The following is a 23,832-nucleotide window of genomic DNA, read 5'->3' on the forward strand; positions in this document are numbered from 1 at the left end:
TCTTTTTAATGAAATTAGAAGCGCATGCTTCCGTGTACCTGCAAAATGTATATATATATAAATCAGATAAATTTACTTACTCTTAAACTCATTAACTACTAATCTTCTATATATCTAATAGAATACTTAATTTTGTTAATATTTTATATCACTTTAGTATTTATATACATTGACTCACGAAAGTATTTGAACGCTTACACCATGAAATATTTTATCAATTATAATAAGTATATTATACAATACTTGGTGACCTTAATAAGAAAAAGAAATTAGAATTCCTTAAGGAATTTATTTAATATTAAACATTCATCCCATCAGCTCATCTCGCACATTTCACTTCTCTTATCTTCTACCGTTAACTAGCCATGGCAAACAAAATATTACTATGTCTATTTTATTTTTATTATTATGTTTTAACTTTTTCTTTTTATTTACAACACAAATAAATTATATAATATTGGTCGAACATATTATACAGATGTAGATATTCGTTTTTGTATGATATTAGAAATCTTATACGAATTGACTAATCATTTATATTGATATTTGTTTTTTTTTGTCATGTAATATTCATCGATTTCTATTATTGTACCTTTTTATTTTGTTTAGCACTTGTATCTAACATTTTAGAAAGTACTCGTAACATTTCTGATCTGTACTCATTCATAAAACTTAATTCATTAACCAAACTGGAACAACGATTATCTATTGTAAGAAAATAATTGACTACAGACCAAATAACTTTACGGAATGATATAAGCATTTCTACTTCCCTGCAAAAAATTCTCAATTAATATTTATATCTATAACGGATAGTTATTAAAATTTTATAAAATTAAATGAAATAAAAAATATTTACTCTGATGTACATGAAAACTTCAGTATCTTCCGTCCTTCTAACATAAAAGTGATAGTTTCCTGATTATCAGAGTCGTTTTTGGGCTAAAAAATAGAAAAATAATAGATTTTTATTTTTCTTTTCTTTTTCATATATTATTTTAATGACGATCAAAATCAAAATTAAAATTTACGACGTACTTCGTTACATATGTAACCTGTACCGAAAAGTAAAACGGTTAAGGGAGATATTATGCTAGAATTATATACTAGCATGTAAGGTATTTCTTCACGATTCACACCATGAAGATATGTCAAATATGAGCTAGGCCAAGATGTTCTTTTATAGTTCACACTTTCTATCATTATCTTAACTGGACGATTACTCCTGAAATAAATATATTATTAGAATATTCGCACACATTTAGTTTTTATTTATAACAGATATTTATATACGTACTCATTTTTAAATTCAGTTCTTTTTTTAAAAATACCTCTGTAATAAGAAAAATCATTTTTTTGAATTAACTTATTCGTAGAAGACAACATAATGCCACAAATCAATTCGTCACAGTATGTATCTTTACTTGGAGGCATTTCTAAATCATAGCTATGATCATGATTTTGTATACCATATATCTGCAATCTATTAGAAATCATATCACGCAATTCTATAAATGAAAAAAATTTACTCGGTAAGAAATTAAAAATTTATATAGTGATTAAATATATATATATATATATATATATATATATATATATATATATATATATATAAAATATATTATAAATATAGATACGTACTCATAAATAATTGCATCCGGAAAGGATTAATATTCTTTTCGTCGCAGTACAATTCATTTTTATAATAGCTTTCATTCGAATGTTTTTCCCATTCTTCACATAACTTAGCCACAGCAAGATGATCACTCGTTTGATGATAAAGCTCCTTAACTTCTTTTTTAGAAGATTTATCATTTAATGTGTTTGCAAAAATATCTTGGTCCATGGAATTAAGTGTAGCAATAGATAGCATAGGTTCTGAGCATCTATCAAAATATATATAATTTTTAGTTTTAGAAAATTATTTACAAAGTAAAATATAAATTTTATACGTATAACATTACTTTGGCTTACTTAAAAATTGTTGAAAGAATTAGAGCCTTGCCTAAAGACGGATGTATAGAAATATGTGCTAATCGTTTTCCTAATGGAGTTAAATGTTCATGTTCATCAATAATATCTAATTGCACTAATGTTTTTAATGCATTATGTATTACTTTTCGACTAGGTGGTTCAATCATATGTTCACAAAATTTTACAAACTTCTCATCAGTGTGACATTTAATATTAATAATTATTGTTTCCAGAGGACTGAATAATATCTCAGGCAATGGATTATAGCGTAAATTATTATATTCCTTTTCTGTTATAAAATGATAACTTTCACCAGCTTGTACTCGACCAGCTCTTCCTTTTCTAAATAAGTATATATGTATATATATAGAATATCTTATACGAAACAGTTATTAATAATATATAATATTTGTATTAATAAATGAATTATAATATTTACTTAATAATTACCTTTGTTGTATATTTGCTTGTGATATTCTTTGAGACTGAATACTAAGTTTGTTATTATCCCATATAGGATTATTTTTAATAGTACTATCTATCACATATACAACATCAGGAACTGTAATTCCAGTCTCAGCAATATCTGTAGCTAAAATAATTTTTATAGTGTTCTTTGGTGCTGGATCAAATATTCTGTGTTGTTTACCAATCGATAATTTAGAGTGAAGCTGGAGTATCAACAATTTTTGTTTTATTGAATTATCCATCGTAAGTAAAGATTTCACATTCTTAATTTCAAACCATCCTGGCAAGAAGCATAATATTGTACCAGGTGATTTTGTATTAAGAATCCATTTTATAAGACTTACAATTTGTTGGGAATTAATCGTTAGTATATCTGTATTTTTATCTATATCATTTTCATGGAAATCCAGATTCTTTTGTTTTTCTGGCGTAGGTAATATATTCTTAAAATCTTCGAGGAAATGCATTTTAACAGGGAACATCTTACCGTGTACATCAATCGTATCACAATTAAAATATTTTGAAAATAATTCAGTGTTAATAGTCGCAGACATAACGATAAGTTTCAATGAGGGATTATTTAAAAGCGCTCTTTTAAGTAAAACAAAAAGTATGTCAATTTCCATTGTACGTTCGTGAACTTCATCCAAAATAACATGGCTGTATCCTTCCAAATTAGGATTGTTTTGTATTATTTGACATAAAATACCAGTGGTACAAAAAAGCATTCCACCAGGAAACTGTGGATATTGTTTCTGTAATCGTACACAATATCCCACTACATCCCCAACAGTTTCTCCTCTTTCTGAAGCAATACGTTCTGCTAAAGAAATAGCAGAAATTCTGCGAGGCTGCGATACCAAAACATTACAGTCCGTAGCATTTCCTTGTTTTATATAAGAATCCATTATAAATTGAGGTACTTGTGTTGTTTTACCACAACCCGTACTACCTCTAATTAATAAAATTTTATCATTTTTCAATTTCTCGAGTATCTTTTCCCTGAAAATAATAATGAGAAGTATTATTACTTATATAAGTTATTACCATAGAAATTCATAAGTACAAATTTATAAACACATATATTTTCTTACCTATATTGCAAAATAGGAAGATCACTATACTCGTTAGCCATTTTAGATGATCTTTCTCGAAGTAATTGATTACGTTTACAGCAATACGACAATGATGTAGATATTTTATCGATGTCATTTCTTTTGTGCAAAGTAAAAAGATCATTGCTTGACTTAGGAGATTCAATTATATTTTTCACATCCTGAAATCAAATGAAATTTTTTGGTATTCATATCTCTAATATATATGTTACTGCAGACTTACCACTTTGTATATTTGAAGCAATTCTTTGACTTCCTTCAAAATATCAGAATCCAAATGAATAGGAACAGGTACGTGCGATTTAGCTTGTATTTCGTCTTTCGTATATATTATCGGTTTATTATCCTTTAATCTACCTTGCTCATGCAACCAGCATAAACATTTGAATGCTGCCTCATTTGAAGCAGACTTTTTAGATTCCTTCATTGCAGTAAATGAATTTTTTGTAGGCCAAGAAACTAAGTAAGTACATTCCCAAAACAATTGTTTTTTAATTTTACAGCTCTTATATTGTATACGAAGTAAACTTTGGTCACCTAGTTCATGGTTTAGAATTTGATAAATATTTGCTACAGCACTATGGCTTTCTGGGTAAAGTTTAGATACATCTACAAAATATAAAACATACACATATATATTAAGTAATTATTCGGAGAGACAATTTTATTAATGAATATAAATACTCCACCTTTATATAAAATTTCATTTTCTGTTAATTTTGTATCATTATTTGCTTTATTTTCACTTTCATATTTTTCACGTGTATTTCCCTAAGAGATATAAATACTTGATAAAATCATTATTTAAATAATCATATTTATTATTTCGCATTTACCTTATAAAAGTCGCCTTTCGTAAAATTCTCATATTCTTCTGAACTTTTCACTTTTGAGTTTGAACTTTTCAGTTTTTCCAAATCGATGGTTTCTACCTTCAATAAATAATACAATTATTTGAAACATTATAAAAGAAATAAATGAAAAGTTTTGTACGTATAATCATTATTTGATTACCTTAACAACATTAGAAGCTAATCTTTGTTTTATATCTTTTACATGATTGCATAGCCTTATCTTACTTGGATGATATTCTTTAATGAATAGTTCATGTGGTCTTACCAAATGAGGAGATCGAACTCTAGGTCTATTGCATAAAATAATATACATATATAAATATATATGAGACATATCCAAAAGAAATAATATTCGTTTTAATTATATGGACTTACAAATAATGAGTTTTTCCTTGAATACAAAATATCACTCGAGAACCAAACATTTTTCTAACAAAACATTAAAACGACCAAGCAAAAAATATATTTAATTTAGGATAAATTTGTCATAAAAAACATGTGGACAGCACATGAAACTTCTATTATTCTGTGTTAATTGTCTATGTCATTTTTTCTGCACGTTGTTAACTTTTTATTGTATAATCATACTATACAGGTTAGGTTTCGCTCGATACTAGACCACAGAATTAGATATAAGTTCACCCTTTCAATGAAATAACATCGATTCTTGCGAGATATCGATATTGATTTAAAACGCTAGGTGCTAGGGACTTTTTTGTATTGTCCTTGCACTTTGGTTCTTTTGCTTCTACCTATTGATAAAACTGACACAAATTACATTTCATATGTAATCACATGCGCATCAAATATCCCGCGCGATTCGGCTTCTCTTCTCTCTTTCTTTTCTCTCCATTAAATTCGGCTATTATTTTTTCGATGTAGAAATATGAAATTTTCATATTAATGTATTAATTTATGTTATTATATCTGATATATAAAAAGTGTATTAAAAAATAACTTTCTTTTGTTTACATTAATATATACACATATCGAATTTGTATTAAAGTTAATTTATATCCAAAGTCAAAGAATAATCAATATGCCACCAAAGAAAAGTAAAGTGTCGAAGGTTGGTAAAAAATATCCATTGATATAATATAATATAATGTAATATTTCAATGATTAAATATTTTTGTTTAATTTTAGACCAATGTATCCAAAAGTAAACTTGCTAAAGGTAAAAAATCATCTGATATAGTTTTAAAAAAGAATTCTGATTCTGATAAGGAATCTGGAGAATCTTCCACAGAAGAAACAGAAGAATCAATTAAAATTTCTGAAAAATCTACTAAAAGAAATACCAAAGCAAAGGAGAAAGAAGTCAATAAAGAAGTTGTTAAAAATTCTAAAGAAACTGTTAAAAAACCTATTGTCGATTCTTTTAAAGAACTAGCTTCCAAAAATAAACGTAAAGCAAATGGAAACGAAGAACCTATTGCTAAAAAAGCTAAAATTGATAATAAACCAGCTCTTAATAAAATTGACACTAACTTAAATGAGATTCATTTTGATTGCGATAAACTTAATGCGGAAGGAATGAAATATAATTTAAAAATAAGTACATGGAATGTTTCTGGGATTAGAGCAGTAATAAAGGTGAATTTTACTTATGTATTTATCGTACAGTTATATGATCGCATACGTATAAGTAATGTGAAAATTCAATACTGATATTTTATGATACAGAAAAATGGAATGGATTATATTATCAAGGAAAATGCAGATATTGTTGCACTACAAGAAACTAAATGCGATACTAATAAACTGCCAAGCGAAGTAAAAGTGCCAGGATATCATCATTACTACACAGATAGTAAAAATAAATCTTACGCATATTTATGTACATTATATTAATTTACTAATTTATTTAACGTATGTGTCTACCTTTATAACAGGCAAAAAAGCTGGCTATTGCGGTGTAGCTTTATATACAAAAGAAAAACCTATTAACGTCAAGTACGGTTTAAATAATTCAAAGCTCGATGAAGAAGGCAGATTAATTACGGCAGAATATCCAAACTTTTTCTTGTTAAATGTTTGTAAGTTATTTATAATAATATATACAAATTTTTATATACGTATAAGGTATTATACTTTATCATATCATATTGTACTATAATGCAGAAGTAGTCAAATTCTTATAATTACAATATTTACATTTATTAGTAATTTAGAGTGAATCTAATGTATCTTTAATTAATATATTATTAAATTATTGTATTTTGTAGACGTACCAAATGCTGGAGCGAAGCTGATAACTATGCCCAAAAGATTAGAATGGAATGAAAAATTCAAATTGTACGTTAAAGAATTAGATAAGAAAAAACCTGTCATTATCTGCGGAGATATGAATGTGGCTCATCAAGAAATCGGTAAATACAATCATTCTTTATTTTCAATAAATAAAAGATTATTTAAAAAACAAAAAATCAACGTTATCTTTTACAGATTTAGCGAATCCTAAAACCAATACAAAAAATGCTGGATTTACTAAAGAAGAACGAGATGGTATGACTGACTTTTTAGATCAAGGATTTGTCGATACATTCAGGATGTTATATCCGGATAAAGTAGGCGCTTATACTTTTTGGTCATACTTTGCCAACGCAAGGAGTAAAAATATTGGCTGGTAAGTTTAGAAATATCGCTCTTATTTTCATTTATTCCATTTACATGTATTCAGTTTAACACGCTTGAGTTATAAGAGCTTATATATGTCATCGTTAACAATGATATATTTTTATAAGATATTTAAGAAAAGAATTAAAAATTAATAATCGTTATAAAATGTAAATTACACGTATATACTTTTATTGTCAACTTATTTTATTTATAGGAGACTGGATTACTTCTTATTATCTGAACGTATCCAAAACAAAGTATGCGATAATATTATAAGAAGCAGCGTTTATGGGAGCGATCACTGCCCAGTTGTTTTATACATTAACTTATAAGTTAAATTTCATACATCTCTTTTATCGATTATTCCTGATTTAATATAATGATAAAAATAATTATTTAATACGCTCTATTAATTGCAAAATATACTTTTTAAAAATAGAAAGGTAATTTCAATTTGTTTTTTATTTCCCTCTTATGTTATAATAATAATCGTAACATTGAGTTAATCTCCGATGATCTTGAAAATGTATCTTCTTTTTCTATTATATCGAAGAATATGTGTTGAATGTTGAATGAAATTGGAAAACAAAATTGATCTAACAATTATATAAATAATAAATTGATTAATTTATGGTGACATAATTTGAAACTTTTCTGTCAACTAGAATAGAAAAATATTTTATTTCCTGCATTACATAATTTCATGTTATTAAAAAACATTTTAACGTAACCCGTTAACCTAAAAAAACTGTAATAATGGCAATAACCTATATCGAGATATGAATATCAAATGACATGGCATTTATAACTTATCATCTCGTCACTAAAAATAATTTGAAGTTTATTAGAAGTAATTGTAAAGGCGATAATAATTTTTTCGACTAGTAAAGAAAATATACAATATATTTGACTTATTTTATTTTATAAAGAATTATCATAAAATAATAAAATAAACGATTTTTTTTTTTTTTTTTTTTTGAAATTTTATCAAATTGTGTAAATACACGATTAGAACTGATAAAATGGAACGATTTTATAGAATTTTGTTGTTAGACCTAGCAAATCACTTATCTATCTATTTAACGACTGAAAAAGATTGAACTGAGCGACATGTAGGATATACTCGCGTATGTATAAGTAGTCTTACCGCTGTTGTACAGCATGACGATACCACGGATGTCTTTACGATCGTTTAAGTTGAATTATTAGTGATTTGCTGTCATGAATTCGTTTTAAGGAAGAATCATAAATTATCCAAATTATTATTAGATTAATTGTAATCCCTGAGTGCTTTGGATTTTGTACAAGGGGGTAAGATTTAGAAAAATATAAATAAAGGTTAACATTTTTCCATGAACGTGTCACACTACTTTAGACATTCACGATGGTATTAAGAGTAATTTTGAAGATAAATTAATAATTATTGTTAATGTAAGTCTCGTTATAAATAAAATATTATAAAGATTTTAAATGAATTAGAATTGGTTGTCCGTGAGCTATTTAAATTGTTATTTTTATGTACCAGATGTTAGAAATAAATACTGTCATATTTTTTATTGCATATGTATGATTATTATAATAATGTATTATTTGTTTTGTGTGTGTTTCAGAGAGTGTTTTTAATATAATTAACCCTGGCGCCTAAACAAAATGCTTCCACTACATTCGCACAAGGATTCATGCAATTTTGGCAGTCGTATCAAGGAGAAGCTTCTCGGTTGGAAGCGTTTAATTTTTTCTGACAAAAATACCAGAAACTTATTTTTGCTTCTGATTTTAAATTTATCTTTTGCTTTCGTTGAATTATCATATGGAATATGGACAAACAGTTTGGGCCTAATCTCAGATAGTTTCCACATGTTTTTTGATTGTACTGGTTTGTTATTTGGTTTGGCGGCATCGGTTATTACAAAATGGAGAGCCAATGACCGATACTCATACGGTTATGTACGTGCAGAAGTATTGGGTGGATTCGTTAATGGATTACTACTATTGTTCGTTGCGCTCTTTATAATGTCCGAAGCTGTTGAAAGAGCTATCGAGCCACCTGAGATAAAACACGAAAGACTCTTTGCTGTTTCTCTGCTGGGACTCTTAGTGAATTTAATAGGAATCTATGCCTTTCAACATGGACATGGACACGGTCATGGTGGTCATGGTCATTCGCATTCTCATAGTAGCGGGCATGACCATTCTCATTTGAATCATAATCATAGTCACAATCATCATGATATCGAAATAGATTCAACTTTTAGTAGTAATAATTCTCAAATTATGAAAGGAGTTTTTCTACACATACTAGCAGATACTTTGGGATCTGTAGGAGTAATTATATCAGCTGTCTTAATGCAAATGTTTGGTTGGATGATAGCTGATCCTATTTGTTCCATGGTCATTGCAATATTGATAGTGTTAAGTGTACTCTCATTAATGAAAGAATCTTGGGAGATTCTTATGCAAAGACAACCTATAGCTTTGGATCATGTTTTACCACAGTGCTACAATAAAGTGACCCAATTGGCTGGAGTTTATAGTGTACAAGAACCACATTTCTGGACGCTTTGTTCTGACGTTTATGTCGGTTGTATAAAACTGGAAGTAGCACGAACTGTAGATCCAAAGTACGTGGTTGCGCATACTCAAATGATTTTTCAAGCGGCAGGTGTGAGGCAATTAACGGTGCAATTGGATTATGCACCCATGTGATCTATTAGAAATATATGTGTCGTAAAGTGTTCTTATAAATGCTCCAGAAGTGTATTTACTTGCGGAATTTGTCAAAGAGGCGCAAGAAATACAGCATTTACGCAAATTATTTTTGCGATTTTGAGTCTGTGCGGTTGCTTAGTTTTAAATAGAGGCGAATATCAATTTCAATTACAAATTATTTAAAAATAATACATATATATTATTTGAAAATTGTCAACCATTGGAGCTATCACTATAGGACCTTTCAGTCCTAAAGCTCTGAACTACTGTTTCCTAATATTTTGAGCATGGTGCTCTATAGAAAGTATATAAATTCAAATAATGTTGCATTTCAATATATAGTTGATAAACTTCTACTTTTTTGTGCTTTTATATCAATGCGTATAGATCTTTTTTGAGATTTGGATGTTCTTCTCGTAATCTATACCTATTGATTAGAAGAAATTTGTAGATAGAAGATTATCATTTTCAAACCGTGTTAGTGATTTCGGCTGATACTATCGTCTAAGAATAAACAAAAATAGAAGATTTTAAATATTTCATTAAAGTCATTTATACGTAATACGATTTATATAAAAAAAAACTTATTTTGTAATAGAAGTGTTATTTCATTATAAATTATCACCTTTAATATTGTAAAAAATCTTCAGTCTAATGTAATTATAATCATATTAAAACCAATAGAATTATATAATTTTGAAGAAATCTTTTAAGAAACATCAATCATTTAGTTTCTATATTTAACAACAAAATGTACGCATGTATAATTTACTTTCTTTTGTAATTAACTTTCTTTATCGATGGATTTAATTAAAACATTATATTTTATACGTATATGTGCAGATATAATGCAGTATTATTAATGGACGATGAGTTAAACATAGATAACTATAAATAATTATGTAATTTTACGATTATAAAAGATTTTTCAATCGAATATGCAGTTTATAATAGGGAAACGAAAAAGAAATAAAATATGTACATTCCATGACGTAGATCTATCATTAATGAAAGTTACATTAATAATTTTTCCCGTTAAAAATCTAATCTACAATACTAGCACGAAATTCAGTGACTTTTAAAGAAATGATTTTTACTTTGCAATAATTAAAATATATATAATATAGCGATATGAGATTTAAATATCTTGAGAATAAATGATCCAAATGATATAGTTATGAAGATCATTTTTATTCGTTTTGTCATGTTCTATAAAAATATCGCAAAAAAATATGTAGTTCCATTTAAAAACAATACCGATGACCTGGAAATCTTATTAAAAAAATGACCCAAAAATATTTTTTATTTGCCATTACATTTGACCCTTAAAATAGTGCAACCTCATCCTGTAAAGTTTTTTCATAGAGTCGTAAATAAGGAAGATATTTATGTATTCCCATTTATATGGTCTACTTTGTATATACAACGATTGTTTTATGATAAATCATAAAAAGGAACTTATTTGTCATTTTTATCATGCCGTGGTGAAAATTATATGAGGCATTGCACCGCTATAGTAATTTTCAACCAGAAGGTTTCTCATATTGTTATATTTTTAAAATCTTAATATATAATATAAGAAAGGTATGTAAAAAAAAATAATAATAATACAAAGAACGAAGAGAAGAAAAATAGTATGTTTATCCGAAAAAGTTGATAGTAATCAAAAATACTATTAACGAAGTTTTAAAATCATTTTTACCCTTTTTGAAAATTTTAACGAGCAGTAATGTATGTATCTTAATATATGAGGTGTTTGTGTGCGTGCATGTGTGTGTGTGTGTGTGTATAATAGCGTAGATATAATCTTAAATACATATTACATTTATTTTAAAGGATATGTATACACATATAAATACATAAAGGTTTATAATAAAATTACTTCGAGTCGATTTCGCACGTCAAAGTTTCGATAGCGTTAAATCTATATTAAATAATCTTCACAGACGATAACGAGTAGTGTATGGTAACGATTTTACTGACGATACCAACGGTATCGGGGGTAAAGTAGATCTCGTTAAAACGATTACATATTTAATTAGTTTCTTTTCTTTTTCTCCGTCTTCCATTCTTTCATTCTTTCTTTATTGTAAAGTAGGCCCACAAATATGACATGTAATATTTCAAAAGGAATTTTCTTAACGGTTATGATTATTAGTGGTGTTTTGTACGTGGCAGATAATAGAAAAATTCTTCTCTATCTATACGATATAGAATAATAACGAGCGTATGCGTTAATATGTGTCTAAGGATAAGTAAAAGATAAAAGGTCTACCATTGTAAAATCACTCGAATATTAAAATGTCAGAAGAAACAATATATAGAATAAAATCTGACGAAGCTGATTAAAAAATAATTATAAGTTATGTTGAATCATCTTCTCTTCCTCCATCGATGTTTCTTGATCTTTTTTCTAATACAATTTGTTTTTAATAGATCGGATCTATGGCAGTACGGTTTGTGCGTTTGGTACGCAAATGATCGAATACTTAAGCCAAATATCGAGAATTATTAATCTCACGTTAGTGTTCTGAAATATCTCAGAAATACAACAAGGTATAATTATTATTAACTACGCGTTAATTCTACGACGTGATTTGGCAGTTTCTTCTTCGAACGGTATATCTCGTAACTGTACATACAGACGAATCGTCGTGTATATATATATCTCATAAAATTACAATTTATCGACTTTTTGATTTTCTCTTTCTCTCTCTCTCTCTCTCTCATATCTATTTTGGATTTATTAGGGTTAAAATTTATAATATAAAATTTCTCTAAAATTCCAACAATATGTCACTTGCCTTAAACCTGTTTTTTTATCTCTCTTCTATTTCTTGACTTTATTTTCTTTTTATTTATTTTTTCTTAATTTTCAATCGTAACTTCCATATACAACATTTAATAATATCGACGATATAATATACTAATGATAATAATAATAATAATAATATATTACTCTGAGTCGTATCTTATTATACAATCCATCTAACAATGATGAACGTAATAATTATCGCAGTCGTAACAGCCTCTTCTTTAATAAACATTCCAATCGAGAAAATAAGACGCATGTATTATTATTAATCTTGGTCTTGCTATGATTAATAGCTACGATTTCTGGCAAGAAATAGAAATAACAAAAGAAAAATGTTCTCTAGATAATTAATGAAGCCGTATCGAGTCAGTTGTTCTTTTTTTCCTTCTTCTTTTTCTCAAAAAATTCTACTTTATTTATTTTATTTATCAAACAATTAATCTTTGAATAATTTGAGGAAATAAATATCATCATCGTCATCATCAGCATTCATTTTGTAGAGGACCTGGAGATTCTGGTCCCAATTCTTATCTCCTGTGCACTATTTATTTAAAAAAATAAAAATCTAAACAACTGTTCGTTTGCTAAAAAAAACAGTCCTCTTAAAAAAGAAACATAAAAATCAATATATATATATTTCTTTTGTTAATTCTTCATCAACTCGCTTCCGACTTTCTTCTATTCTATTAATAGTAGCTTTCTTTCTTTTTAATATGCCTTGCTAGGAACATTTCTACTTTGACAGGATCCAACCTGTTCGTATTTAATTTTTCATTTTAAATTCTGACTCTTGTTCCTTTTTTTTTATTTATCGTATTCACTTCTTTTTGTTTTTAGCGCTCTTCTGTAACATAGTAATTTTCAATCGACAATTGGAACCACCGGTATAAACAACTTCAGCTTTGCCACCTTCTTCGATGGCTGCTACGAAAGCTTTGACCGATTTTACATTAACGTCTTTAGCACTGATCTCAAAACAACTGCCCGTGTAACGATCTCTCGTACATTTACCAATGCTCGATGCTTGTTTCTCCGTGATTTCGATACCGTCTAAACAAAGCCAAGTAAGATATTGAAGATTCATAATAATCGTTTGAATAAAAACATGTTCCATTTGTGTTTTTTTAGCGCTGTCAGTGACGATCAAGCCATTCATCTTGAGAAAACTCAGATTACAAAGTTTGATATATTTTGCTATTTGGCGCATTGTCCTTTCGCTGTCTTCTAAACTGATACGCCAGAAACTGATTCGTAATGATTGTAAATTACGGAAGTGCGAAGAGAGACAAGCAAAAAATTGTTGAAGTATTTTATCATCGATGAACAATAAGGATCCACTGCTACCTCCTATGGCTGATTTGTCTAACGACAGGTCGAGCTCGCTTAAACCGGTGAAGCCTGCTAAGAATGGAAGTAGTAGAGGACCGCGTAATGCCAGTCGATCGTTTACCGTCACCTACAATCACGAAAGATAGTGAAACGAAATGCCCAATATATAACTGAAAATCGTCTTTAACCAACCTGGAATCCAGCTAATCTGAGAAAGACGATAGCAGGGCAAGCTGGTGGGGGTGCAGCTCGTAGTAATTCGGCACCAGCATCGTCGCGACGTCCTAATCTCGCGAGAGGACCTTCGTGGACCGCCAGGTGGAGGCGAGCATTACATAGACTCAATTCCCTCACGTTCGTATATCTCAATAACTCTGAGAATACTGATAGCGTTTCGGATTCCTATATGCACACATACACACGTACATATATACTCATTCCTCGCGATAACATTTGGAGCAAACGATCGGATCATTTTTTCATAATTCTCAAGACCAAGCTTACTTCTATTCTGAAGGTCCAACCCTCGAGACTGAGAAGCCTTAAAGTTGTATTCCTAGCGAGTGCTTGGCAGAGAAGTCTAGATGGATGATCGTCAAGGGCTAGTCTTGGACTAGCTAGATCGAGAAGTTGAAGACAGGGTGCCTCTGTCAAGGCCAGGACGAGCGGCATAACGTCAGCTGGTTTCGAAGCACCAGCAGCTCTAAGAGCATCCAAGTGTCGCGCTTTTCTTATAGTTTCTCCTAAACAGCCAGCATCTAAGCCGCCCAAAAGACATTTAGACACGTTCAATGATCTCAGCTTACAGCTGGGCTCTCTGTAAACGCAATCAATTATTTCTTTGATCAGTAAATGTTCTTCCTTGATAATTTATGTGCGAATTGTGCATTTATAATAATTAATGTATATTACATTATCGGATAATTGATCGAAATGCAATCATCGATCATTGGATCAAAATATAAAATCGGATATCGTCGATAAAAGTAACCGCAGCTTTTGATATTTTCCAGTCAACCTTAGTCACGATCAATGATCCGTATAATCATTTTTATCTCATTAACACCAATCGGCTGTAAAAATCGAAGGAGATATCTCGTTTTCCCTTTTATCGTAACGATCCACCGTCGTACGAACCCAACGTGACAACTAATCTCACAAATAACGCGTTGTTAGATTTTAAAGCGACTATTAGTAAGTAATAGAATATTTGAAGAATTTGACAAACATTTTACGCGCACGCATATGTCCACATATTATTTCTATTATAAATAAATGAAAATATACGAATATAATAATTATCAAATAAATATATCCAAATAAAATATGTATGAGATTTGACAAACGAACAAACGTTTTAACGAGAACAAATTAGAGAAGATAATTAAGTCGTATGCTATCGACATATCAGTGATAATAAAAATGATGGAAGGAAAACGAGAGAAGGGAGAGAGAAGAGGAAGAGGAGATAAAGGAGAAAACTAATGAAAGACGCGAACGCATGGAATGTAAAGTACGTGTAAAGCCAGCAGGTTGAAATAACCTCGTGAACATTTTCTTCCTCCCTATTTTTTTGTTCTCTTTTCTTTTTCCTGAAAGATTCAATTTATTCTCATCGGGACAGACGAAAGTGAATGGGCCTGAGAAAAAAGGATGGAGGTAGAAGAAAAATGGGAAGTAAAATAGTCGAGCCCAGCTGGTACTCGTTTTTAATTAAAAATATATTGTACGATTTGTAATTATAAATGAATCATGCTCGAGAATTCGTTTGATAGTTAAATGACGATAACAAATTCTTTTCCGATTTAATGGCGTAAAATGATTAATGTTTTGTATCGATAAATGTCTGCTTTCCTCTATTTTGTTATTAACTGTTTGCACTTAATTACAAAACTCGACTACCTACAATTTGCGAACTTTGCTTTATCAAATTAAAATGAATTAATAATAAAAGCAAAAAAAAAACGCATAATAATAAACGCATAAATTGAATTGGTTGGAGAGAAATTGAAAAAAATCCATAGGACGTCGGTTTGTCGTTCGATCGGTTAAACTTTGAATTCACGAATTATAGAGCGGCTAAAAGTTCGATGACGAAAGTTTCGTTATAATCGAAGGTTCCCGATATCTTTCTAGTTTCGAGAGAAGGACGAAGAACGCGTACAAAGTTAGCGACCTTGCTTCGAGAACGCATCTCTCCTCCTCGAGTAAAAGTATGAGAGAGAGAGAGAGAGAGAGAGAGAACGCGCGTCAAACTTTCTTCCATGAAAGTTCCTTTAATTTCTTCGGTAGCCATTCTCCATCGTCTCTTACACTAAATTTCCATAACTCATTTATCCCTGCTCTGGTTCATTCATGCTCCTAGAGCATTTTTTTTTATCGTCAACGAGTAAAATTCTAGATTCAAAGTTTTTTTACTTTCCAAGTTAACTATGTGTACGTAACATTGGAAATGCAAGTCTTTCCACATCGAGCTCGTTCAAACAGCGCTGTATAAATATTTTAGAAATTTACAATTAGATATTTTTGTCTATAAAGTGCATTACTCTATTATTTTGTTTACTTTGAATTAGAATTTATAAAAGTTGAAGTTTGTCGACTACTCGGTAAGATACCTGGATAAATGAAAAATACCGGACTCTAACTCCGCTATCATATTATTTAGAACATTTCGATAAGTAGTTTACCTAATAGCATTGAAGATTTCATGAAATCCGGTACCCTGATGATTGGCGACGTCGCAAGTAGGTAATGGATGCATAAGAGGTGGTCGATGACAAAGTACGCTGTCGCTGTTTCGCTTGCTACTTCCATTGCTATCATTTTGCGGTAAAGCTGCGTTTCCGGTAGCACTGGCGGCGGCATTTTCGTTTGCCGTCGAAGCAGGGACAGTAGCAGGGGAACCGGTAGGTCCGGTAGCGTTACCAGTACCGTGTCCGCCGCCGTGTCCATGAGCGGTCGTTGGACCAAGACCAAGCCCGAGACCCAATCCGAAAGGTAATCTTGGTAAGGTTGCTGGCCTGGTTAAACTTCCATAAGCTGCCAAAGCACCACGCGGTAAGGAAGAGTAGCAACGATTTAAGGGAAGAGTGCCGAGGATGCTCGAGGCGTATCCACTACTACCGGATCCAGAACCCGAACCTACAAAACTCAAATATGTATATTTTTCAAGTTCTTCGACGCACCAACGCCATTTATTCCAAGCATTAACTCAATTTGCTTATCTTTACGATGAACGTATATATATATATCGATATAAACTATGTATAATCGTTCAAAGATATCGAATAATTCAATTCTCTCGTCGGAGCTTAATAAAAGTTTACCTTTGCTAAACTTTTGCGAGATAGAATAATGAGTAGTTTTATTAGCGTTGGCAAAACGTGAATATTATTATAGAAGAGCGGAAGATTTTTATGCTCTTACAATTTTCCCACCGGCTAAGTTTACCAAAAGATTTAAGATGAGAGAAATATAATTTATATTACGGTTCCGAGGCATCCCGATAAATTCAGATGAACGTTGACCTATTTTCTCGAAGTGCCAAGAAAGAGATAGAAATAGAGAGATGGATAGATGGATGGAGAAAGAAAGGGAGGGAGAGAGGGAGAGAGAGAGAGACAAAAAAGAAACAATCCATTTGTCTGGTTTTTTTTTCTTTCTTATTCTCTTTGACGAAGGGAATATAGAAAACGTTTACGCTTGGTCAGCCAATTTACGTTTCATATTTGTTAATGGAGCGTAAGGCAGGAAAGTAATAAAGCGTGTTGAAAAAAAGATGGCTGGGGGAGGAGTACAAAGAAAGTACCTTCGTCGCTTGATGGAAAGTGCATCGAGAGTGGTGAAACGATTTAAACTCTCGCAATCAACGATACGAACCGTTACCTTTTCACCCGAGTTATCCGAATTGACTCGATTAATTAACGACAAAGATCCCAAAGGAAAATAGTTCCACCGATGGTGAGTGAATTATACATCACTACCGTACGTGGACGCTACGATGCTAACTTTTCGATTCAATATTCATATTCAATTTCACTTTGCGTTCTTTTCTTTCATATATCTTTTTTTAACAAATAAAAGTCGCTTTACCGAGAATAAACTCGATTGTTGCTATCGAAAAATAACAAAAGATTATTTTTTAAGTTATTTAAGGTACTTTTTCTTCCATAGAATAGGATGATGTTTATTTAAATGCGATACCAGTTACTATTCTCCTATCGATTTCAAATAACGTAGTTGAAAAATTCAAAGAAAGCTTAGCATACGTTCTCTTTCTCTAACAGATTTCTTTTTATGCTTTTAACGAATATCGGTAAACAACTATCGAGTATTTCATTTCATATACATATAAACGCGAATGAATTGATTGTACGGTAATATTATATTTGGTAATATTACAGGATCAAAAATGACAGGAATCGTTAGACAAATTCTCTCGTTTGTCCGTAGAGAAAAGATATGGGGTTTTGTTGGATGTAACTATGAGAGAAGCTAATGAAAAGAGACGGACAAAGAGAGAAAGAGCAGCATTTCTCAGAGAGATGATTAATAGGTTGCTTCGCAAGCGGAAATTATGTTGGACGCTAACCCGCGTTCTATTTATCGATCTGTCTTTTTCTTTCTTTTCCCAGATAAGTCTCTTTCGCTTTGTTTCCGAGCGTGCTATATTAAACGAATCCTCTCTAAGGAAGGTGTCCCTTAAGGGAAGACCTCCTATTCGAATCACCGACGAATGAAATTTGGATATTTCAATTTCACCCGATAGTCTCGCCCAATGGTATTTTGTTCTTTCCCAAAAATTCTATTCGATTGCTCGTTCATACCAATTATGTAAGTAGGATAAATTATTCGACTATTTGGATATTTGTTCGACTGTGGTATTATGCGAGATCCTATCGTTGGAAACAAATATCTGGCAAGCGTAATTATACTCGTATTGAAAATTATCCCGGCGAGACCATTCTTTTCCGCGATTGTAAAACTAAGAGACTATATAACGATAATTCAATAATCATTTTCATCCGTTAATTACTTTTCCGATCGTTCGGAAGTCTAAGAAAAAGAACGATAACGAAGTACTCGTATATTGCGTTAAGAACATTCTCAAAGGAAGGGGAGAAAACTAAGCGAACGCTTTTCTCCGGATTATAATTTCCTACGGGTTATTCTCGTTCGTATCTAGAAGCACTTTTCACATCGGTGTTTCACGATCAGAATTTGCTTCGAAGCTAGTAGAAGCAAATGGTTCTACCGCTATCACTACCGTTCCCCATTACTACTATCCACAGCTTAAAGTTCAAAAGGGTTAAACTTTCGAGTTCTCTAAGTAAAATGCCAACGGGGAGTTCCTACGTATATATACCACACGCGCGCGCGCGCGCAAAGGGTGTTCCAAATAATACACATTCGTATATAGAACACCCTATATATATATTGCGAGTAAAAACAATTCCATAGAGTATAGACTGTGCAAGCGGTAAGACCCAATATACTCGAGCGTTTCCAAAAAAATAAATTAAAGGAAAAATATACATAGGTGGGATGAAAAATTTAGAGCTTAACATGGCGCGGAGTAGCGTACGCTACTATATGTCGTATAAATATTCAGTGGATCTTTTTTGGAATGCCCTATATATGCGCATATCGGACTTTAAACCGGTGTCATCGGTCCTCTCTAAGCAATTTCAAATCTAAGTTTCTCTAATTCCGAGTTGATAGTTATCGAGTTAAAGTTTCGACGTATGTCGAGTAATAGACGGTAATCCTCCTTAGAATCATTAGCATTAACTTACGTATTTTGTCATAGTTTAAATCGATTTTTCGTCATAACGAATTCAAATGACGAATCATTTGCAACGTAATAATACGATAGAGTAAAAAAGAATTATTATTATAATATATTAATTGTACGCGTTTTTACCCATACTGATTCCCGAACTAGAAGGATCTTCGTTCTTAGAGCCCCAACTTCCGGCTAGATTGAGAGCAAGAAGGGGTCTCTCCTTGAGCAACTCGGCAACGGAGGCGAGGCCCTCCGAGCCGCAACCCAAATGGGGCAAGTGCAGTGCCTGTACTTGAACGCAGCCGCGAAGTGCATCGCAGATCCGTGATACTTGTTCCCCGGACAGATTCATGTCGAGGACCAAACGTGCCAAGCTATTAGAAGCATGACTCAGGCCACGACACAACACGTTCACCACACATTCTAATCTAAAATTTCAACAACAAAAAAAAACACATTTTTCAATATTTCTCTTCGTAAAAATTGTTTTTTTCATTGAACAAAATAGAATAGGACAATGTCCGATATAACACTCGTAACAATTAGAAATATACGATTGAAATGATTTTTTCGAGTCATAGTTCTTACTATTTCTCTTGAAACGTAAGGAGATCTAGAGAGACAAGATGACGTATAAGAAGTGACAAAGAGATTAAAGCGAGCGAAGAAATCTGCCTCATAAGAATAAGAAAAGAAAGAGAGAGAATCTTTTATTTAATGCTGGTTGCTGGCGGTGATGGCGGAAAATTAAGAGGCACGTCGGACGTTTTTCATTCTAATGTAAGAAAGAAAAAGTAAGGGAGAGAAAGAGAGGGACCGATCTTTAACCATGGCATCTCTTCTTTTTTCTTCAAGCTTTTCCAGTTTCAACGATTCTTTCCTTTTCATTTCTCCGTTTCTATTTGATCCTCTCTCCTTAATCATCGTCACGAATTCTCTCCTTTCGTTTCGTTTCGTTTAGTTTCGTTTGTCTTCTTCTCCTCTTTTTGACCTCTTCTTTCCTGATTTTCTTCGTTCCTTCTCGCGAATCCGGGAGAACTCGCAGGGGTCGGTACTGCGAGGGAAAGACTAAAAGGGAGAGAGAACTACTGACTTCCGTTTGCCTCCGAGGCAAGTACCCCTACCGAAAAGGGCTCCAACGACTCGGAGGAAGATTTTCCGCGATATATCTGCTGGCTCGTTATCGCAACTTCCCGATTCTCCTCTTACTTTGATCTTTTTGTAACTTCTCTTTTGGAAATATTCCAAATTTGAAAATATCATTCGATACTATTCGTTGGTAAAATATAAATCATAATATGGACAAAATATTGCAATCGTATTAATGAATGAAACTCACTTGTCATGCGCGGATTCTTCGAGGCAGGTGATAACCAACTCGAAGTCGTTGAGTTTCTTCTTTCCGAGCACGCTCTTTAAATGTCCAGCCAACCTCAATGCCTCGTCGGCCGGAAATTCTTGGCCAAGGAGGGAGGTAATCCTAACGAGTTTAACACTCTCGTTAGTAGCCAGAGCATCGAAGAATTCGTCGAGATACCTCGTGTCGAATCCTCTTTCCAATTGGAAGACCAATTCGAGAGCCTCGAGGGTGCAAGCCGAGCTTTGGAGTATCTTGGACCAACCTTCTAATTCTAAAGGCGAAGTGTGTACCAAAGGTGCCGATGGTTTTTCATTAGGAGCTGGCCCGAAACCAGAACCAGCTGCGCCGACTAATCGACAAACGGCCGAAACGTTACCATCCGATGCCCCAGCTGCTTTCAATAAGGAAAATACCGATCTAGGTGGTACTTCTAAAGGACAAAGCTGATTAAGAATGAGGTGCGTCTTCGGCCCTAAAAGACCAGCGAGATGTCCTATGATGCCCGAAGGTAGACCCTCGAGTTCTCTTCGTAGGATGTTCGCGTATTGAGCGACCGAGGTGAGGTAATAAGCTGCGAGGAATTCGGCCACGGCTACGTGAATAGGAGTGAAGAGATCCGGTTTACGTCTTTGGCCAAGGGTCAATCCTTTGGTAAGAAAGCCTAGCCTGGTTACTTCTATGCCACCACCGCGCGCTCTTATTTCAGCTTCGGTATAGCAACACCTTCCTTCCCTTAAGGCTGCGAGAGATACCTTGCCAAACTCTTCCAAACGTTTCCTGCAATGTCCTGGAATCTCTTCTTCGTAGGGAATGGCTGGCTCGAGGCTTCTCTTCACGATACATTTCACGGCGGCGTGCATGAGAGCGCTCGTTTCTCTCGGTAAACTTCCCGAATCCTGTAATCAAATGTTACGCGATGTCAAGATCGATGGAAACTCGTTATACATAAACTCGATATATAGTTATCGAAGGATTTTCTCGGGGACGTCGAGGATGTACCTGGTAAAGACAGCAAAGCATGATCCAACCGAGCGGATGTTGACCCAATTGTTTGACCGGTTGCGGTTGAACGTTCAAAGCTTCTAAAAATTCGCAAGCTCTGCCCGCCATGTTGTTGTGAATGAAATAGGCAACGCAGAGTCTTTCGACGTGGGGCCATTCCAGACCAGCCAAGTGGATCCTTCTTTGTACCAATGGCGATAAAGTAGCCGTATTGATGGGCGAACAAGTGACGAGTATTCTCGCTTCTGGAAATAATCGGCCCTCTAAAAGATCCGCCGCATCTCCCAGAGACGCTCTTCCTCCCACGCATTCGTCGTAACCGTCCAATACGAAGAGCACCCGGTCTTCCATCAGATGTAACGTACGCCAAACTTGAGCTACGGCATCCCCGAGAGCCGCTGTTCTCGGTAAAAGTTCTCGGGCCAAATAATTTAAAAGTGGACTGCCGCGAAGTTCGCGAAGCGGCACGATGAACGCCAAAGCTGGACCTTCGGCTTGAATCGCCCATTGATAAAGTAAACGTAAGCACAGCGTCGTTCTTCCGCTTCCCGGACCACCTTCGACCGCGACTCTTCTGGGGGCTTCCGACACGGTGCCATCGCTCAACTGAAAATCAATTCAAAATGGGACGAATGTAGAAATTATTACGATATTGAATTCGCAAAAAGCTACGCGATGCTACGATAGAGAATAAATATATACGGATATAGTGGATAAATTTCTTTGTTGATTTCGTTAAGAGGTTTAAGAGGTACCGTATAAGAAAGAATATCAAATAACGTCTACAAGTCCGATGTAATTTTCTTAAAATTTTTCTTCCATCCACTTTTCTCTCGTTTGTCCTCCTTTTCCTCTGGTGGCCCCCCCTCCCCCACCCCGTCCCATTCTCCGATAACGCGAAATGCTGCGATGAGAGTAGCGAACAATGCGACGCTTCGCTTGGAAACGGGCACGTCGAAAAATGAACCTCGTAACTCTGCCACGTGTACCGAAAGAAGGTTGAAAAAAGGGTGAAAAGGTGTTCGTTCTACCTTTACGGAAGAATAAATTCAAGAATACGCATCAAACTATCGTTTTGATACTACCATTTTGGACGAAAATAAATATGAATGAAAAGTAAACAAAATTAAAGAGAAATGCAAAAGTTGCATGGTACGTTGCACGCGTATTGTCTCCGAATTCATTTTATTTCTACCATTTCGGAATGAAATAAGAATAACGTAACGACAAAATTCAATGGAACAATTTTGCTGACCGATGAAATTAATATAAAATCGATTAATCTTTGAATTAGTCGTTATTGGATAGATAGATATCGATAGGTTTTATTCGGTAAACGCATCTCGGGCTTCTCATCGAAGGTGTCGAAAACGTTCTCGAGAACTGTCGAAAGATCCTAAGAGATCTATTAACCGACTAATTGCTCTTTCGAGCGAGATACGAAAGCTAAGAAAAAAGCTCTTGGAAAAGCTACTCACGAACCAACAAGCTTTATTTTTCTTCTACTTCTTCTTCTTCTTCTTCTTGTTGTTCTCTGCAACCCTTACCTTTTCTATTACTCGTTTTTCATTGTTCTTTATCCAGCACGCGCTATATACAAGAGTAAAGTCGTTCTCGTTACTGGCCTAACACAGTTTACGACTTTTCTTCTTGTTTTAGAAAATGTCAGGAAAGAAATTACTTTGACGGTGATTAATCTTACAAATTTTGAAATATATTATATATTTTTCCATCTCGATATGATCATTGCAATATTAGATATCTGTAACGTCGAGCAACGTGGCACGGCTAGTAAAATG

The 23,832-nt window shown here is 32.9% G+C and overlaps 4 protein-coding genes across 7 annotated transcripts in view; 2 read left to right on the top strand and 2 right to left on the bottom strand.

The window, feature by feature from the left end:
• Positions 1-130: 130 nt before the first annotated feature.
• On the bottom strand, positions 131-4,281 carry LOC122526091 (ATP-dependent RNA helicase DHX30-like). Its single transcript, XM_043649257.1, has 10 exons — positions 4,247-4,281; positions 3,781-4,166; positions 3,537-3,718; positions 2,425-3,444; positions 1,975-2,316; positions 1,642-1,886; positions 1,298-1,508; positions 1,039-1,225; positions 860-942; positions 131-773 (listed from the first exon to the last, which is right to left on the bottom strand). Exons 2-10 carry the CDS (start codon positions 3,982-3,984, stop codon positions 584-586), a joined length of 2,664 nt encoding a protein of 887 aa, XP_043505192.1. The 5' UTR covers positions 3,985-4,166; positions 4,247-4,281; the 3' UTR covers positions 131-583.
• A 1,049-nt stretch (positions 4,282-5,330) lies between these two features.
• On the top strand, positions 5,331-7,454 carry LOC122526092 (exodeoxyribonuclease). The gene is made up of 7 exons (XM_043649258.1): positions 5,331-5,480; positions 5,558-6,007; positions 6,098-6,224; positions 6,307-6,450; positions 6,640-6,783; positions 6,860-7,040; positions 7,248-7,454. Exons 1-7 carry the CDS (start codon positions 5,451-5,453, stop codon positions 7,363-7,365), a joined length of 1,194 nt encoding a protein of 397 aa, XP_043505193.1. The 5' UTR covers positions 5,331-5,450; the 3' UTR covers positions 7,366-7,454.
• Positions 7,455-8,159: 705 nt separating this feature from the next.
• On the top strand, positions 8,160-10,285 carry LOC122526093 (zinc transporter 7). 2 transcript variants are annotated; one of them, XM_043649261.1, is made up of 2 exons: positions 8,160-8,464; positions 8,644-10,285. In XM_043649261.1, the coding sequence occupies exon 2, from the start codon at positions 8,684-8,686 to the stop codon at positions 9,737-9,739; it is 1,056 nt and encodes a 351-aa protein (XP_043505196.1). In that variant the 5' UTR covers positions 8,160-8,464; positions 8,644-8,683; the 3' UTR covers positions 9,740-10,285. The 2 variants fall into 2 exon arrangements, with proteins under 2 accessions (XP_043505196.1, XP_043505194.1); XM_043649259.1 differs by having other exon boundaries at positions 8,160-8,344.
• Positions 10,286-13,262: 2,977 nt separating this feature from the next.
• LOC122526094 overlaps positions 13,263-23,832 on the bottom strand; it is a 75,364-nt gene continuing 64,794 nt past the window's right edge. For all 3 annotated transcript variants that reach the window (XM_043649262.1, XM_043649263.1, XM_043649264.1), the window contains 7 exons: positions 22,031-22,639; positions 21,011-21,927; positions 19,810-20,099; positions 16,574-17,027; positions 14,391-14,703; positions 14,079-14,288; positions 13,263-14,013 (listed from right to left, as the gene is read on the bottom strand). In XM_043649262.1, the coding sequence (XP_043505197.1) occupies positions 13,375-14,013; positions 14,079-14,288; positions 14,391-14,703; positions 16,574-17,027; positions 19,810-20,099; positions 21,011-21,927; positions 22,031-22,639 (3,432 nt within the window). In that variant the 3' untranslated portion in view covers positions 13,263-13,374. The remainder of the gene's footprint in view (positions 14,014-14,078; positions 14,289-14,390; positions 14,704-16,573; positions 17,028-19,809; positions 20,100-21,010; positions 21,928-22,030; positions 22,640-23,832) is intronic.

Source organism: Polistes fuscatus, unplaced genomic scaffold (genome assembly GCF_010416935.1).
Source record: "Polistes fuscatus isolate 324 unplaced genomic scaffold, CU_Pfus_HIC Scaffold10, whole genome shotgun sequence".
Taxonomy (NCBI): domain Eukaryota; kingdom Metazoa; phylum Arthropoda; class Insecta; order Hymenoptera; family Vespidae; genus Polistes; species Polistes fuscatus.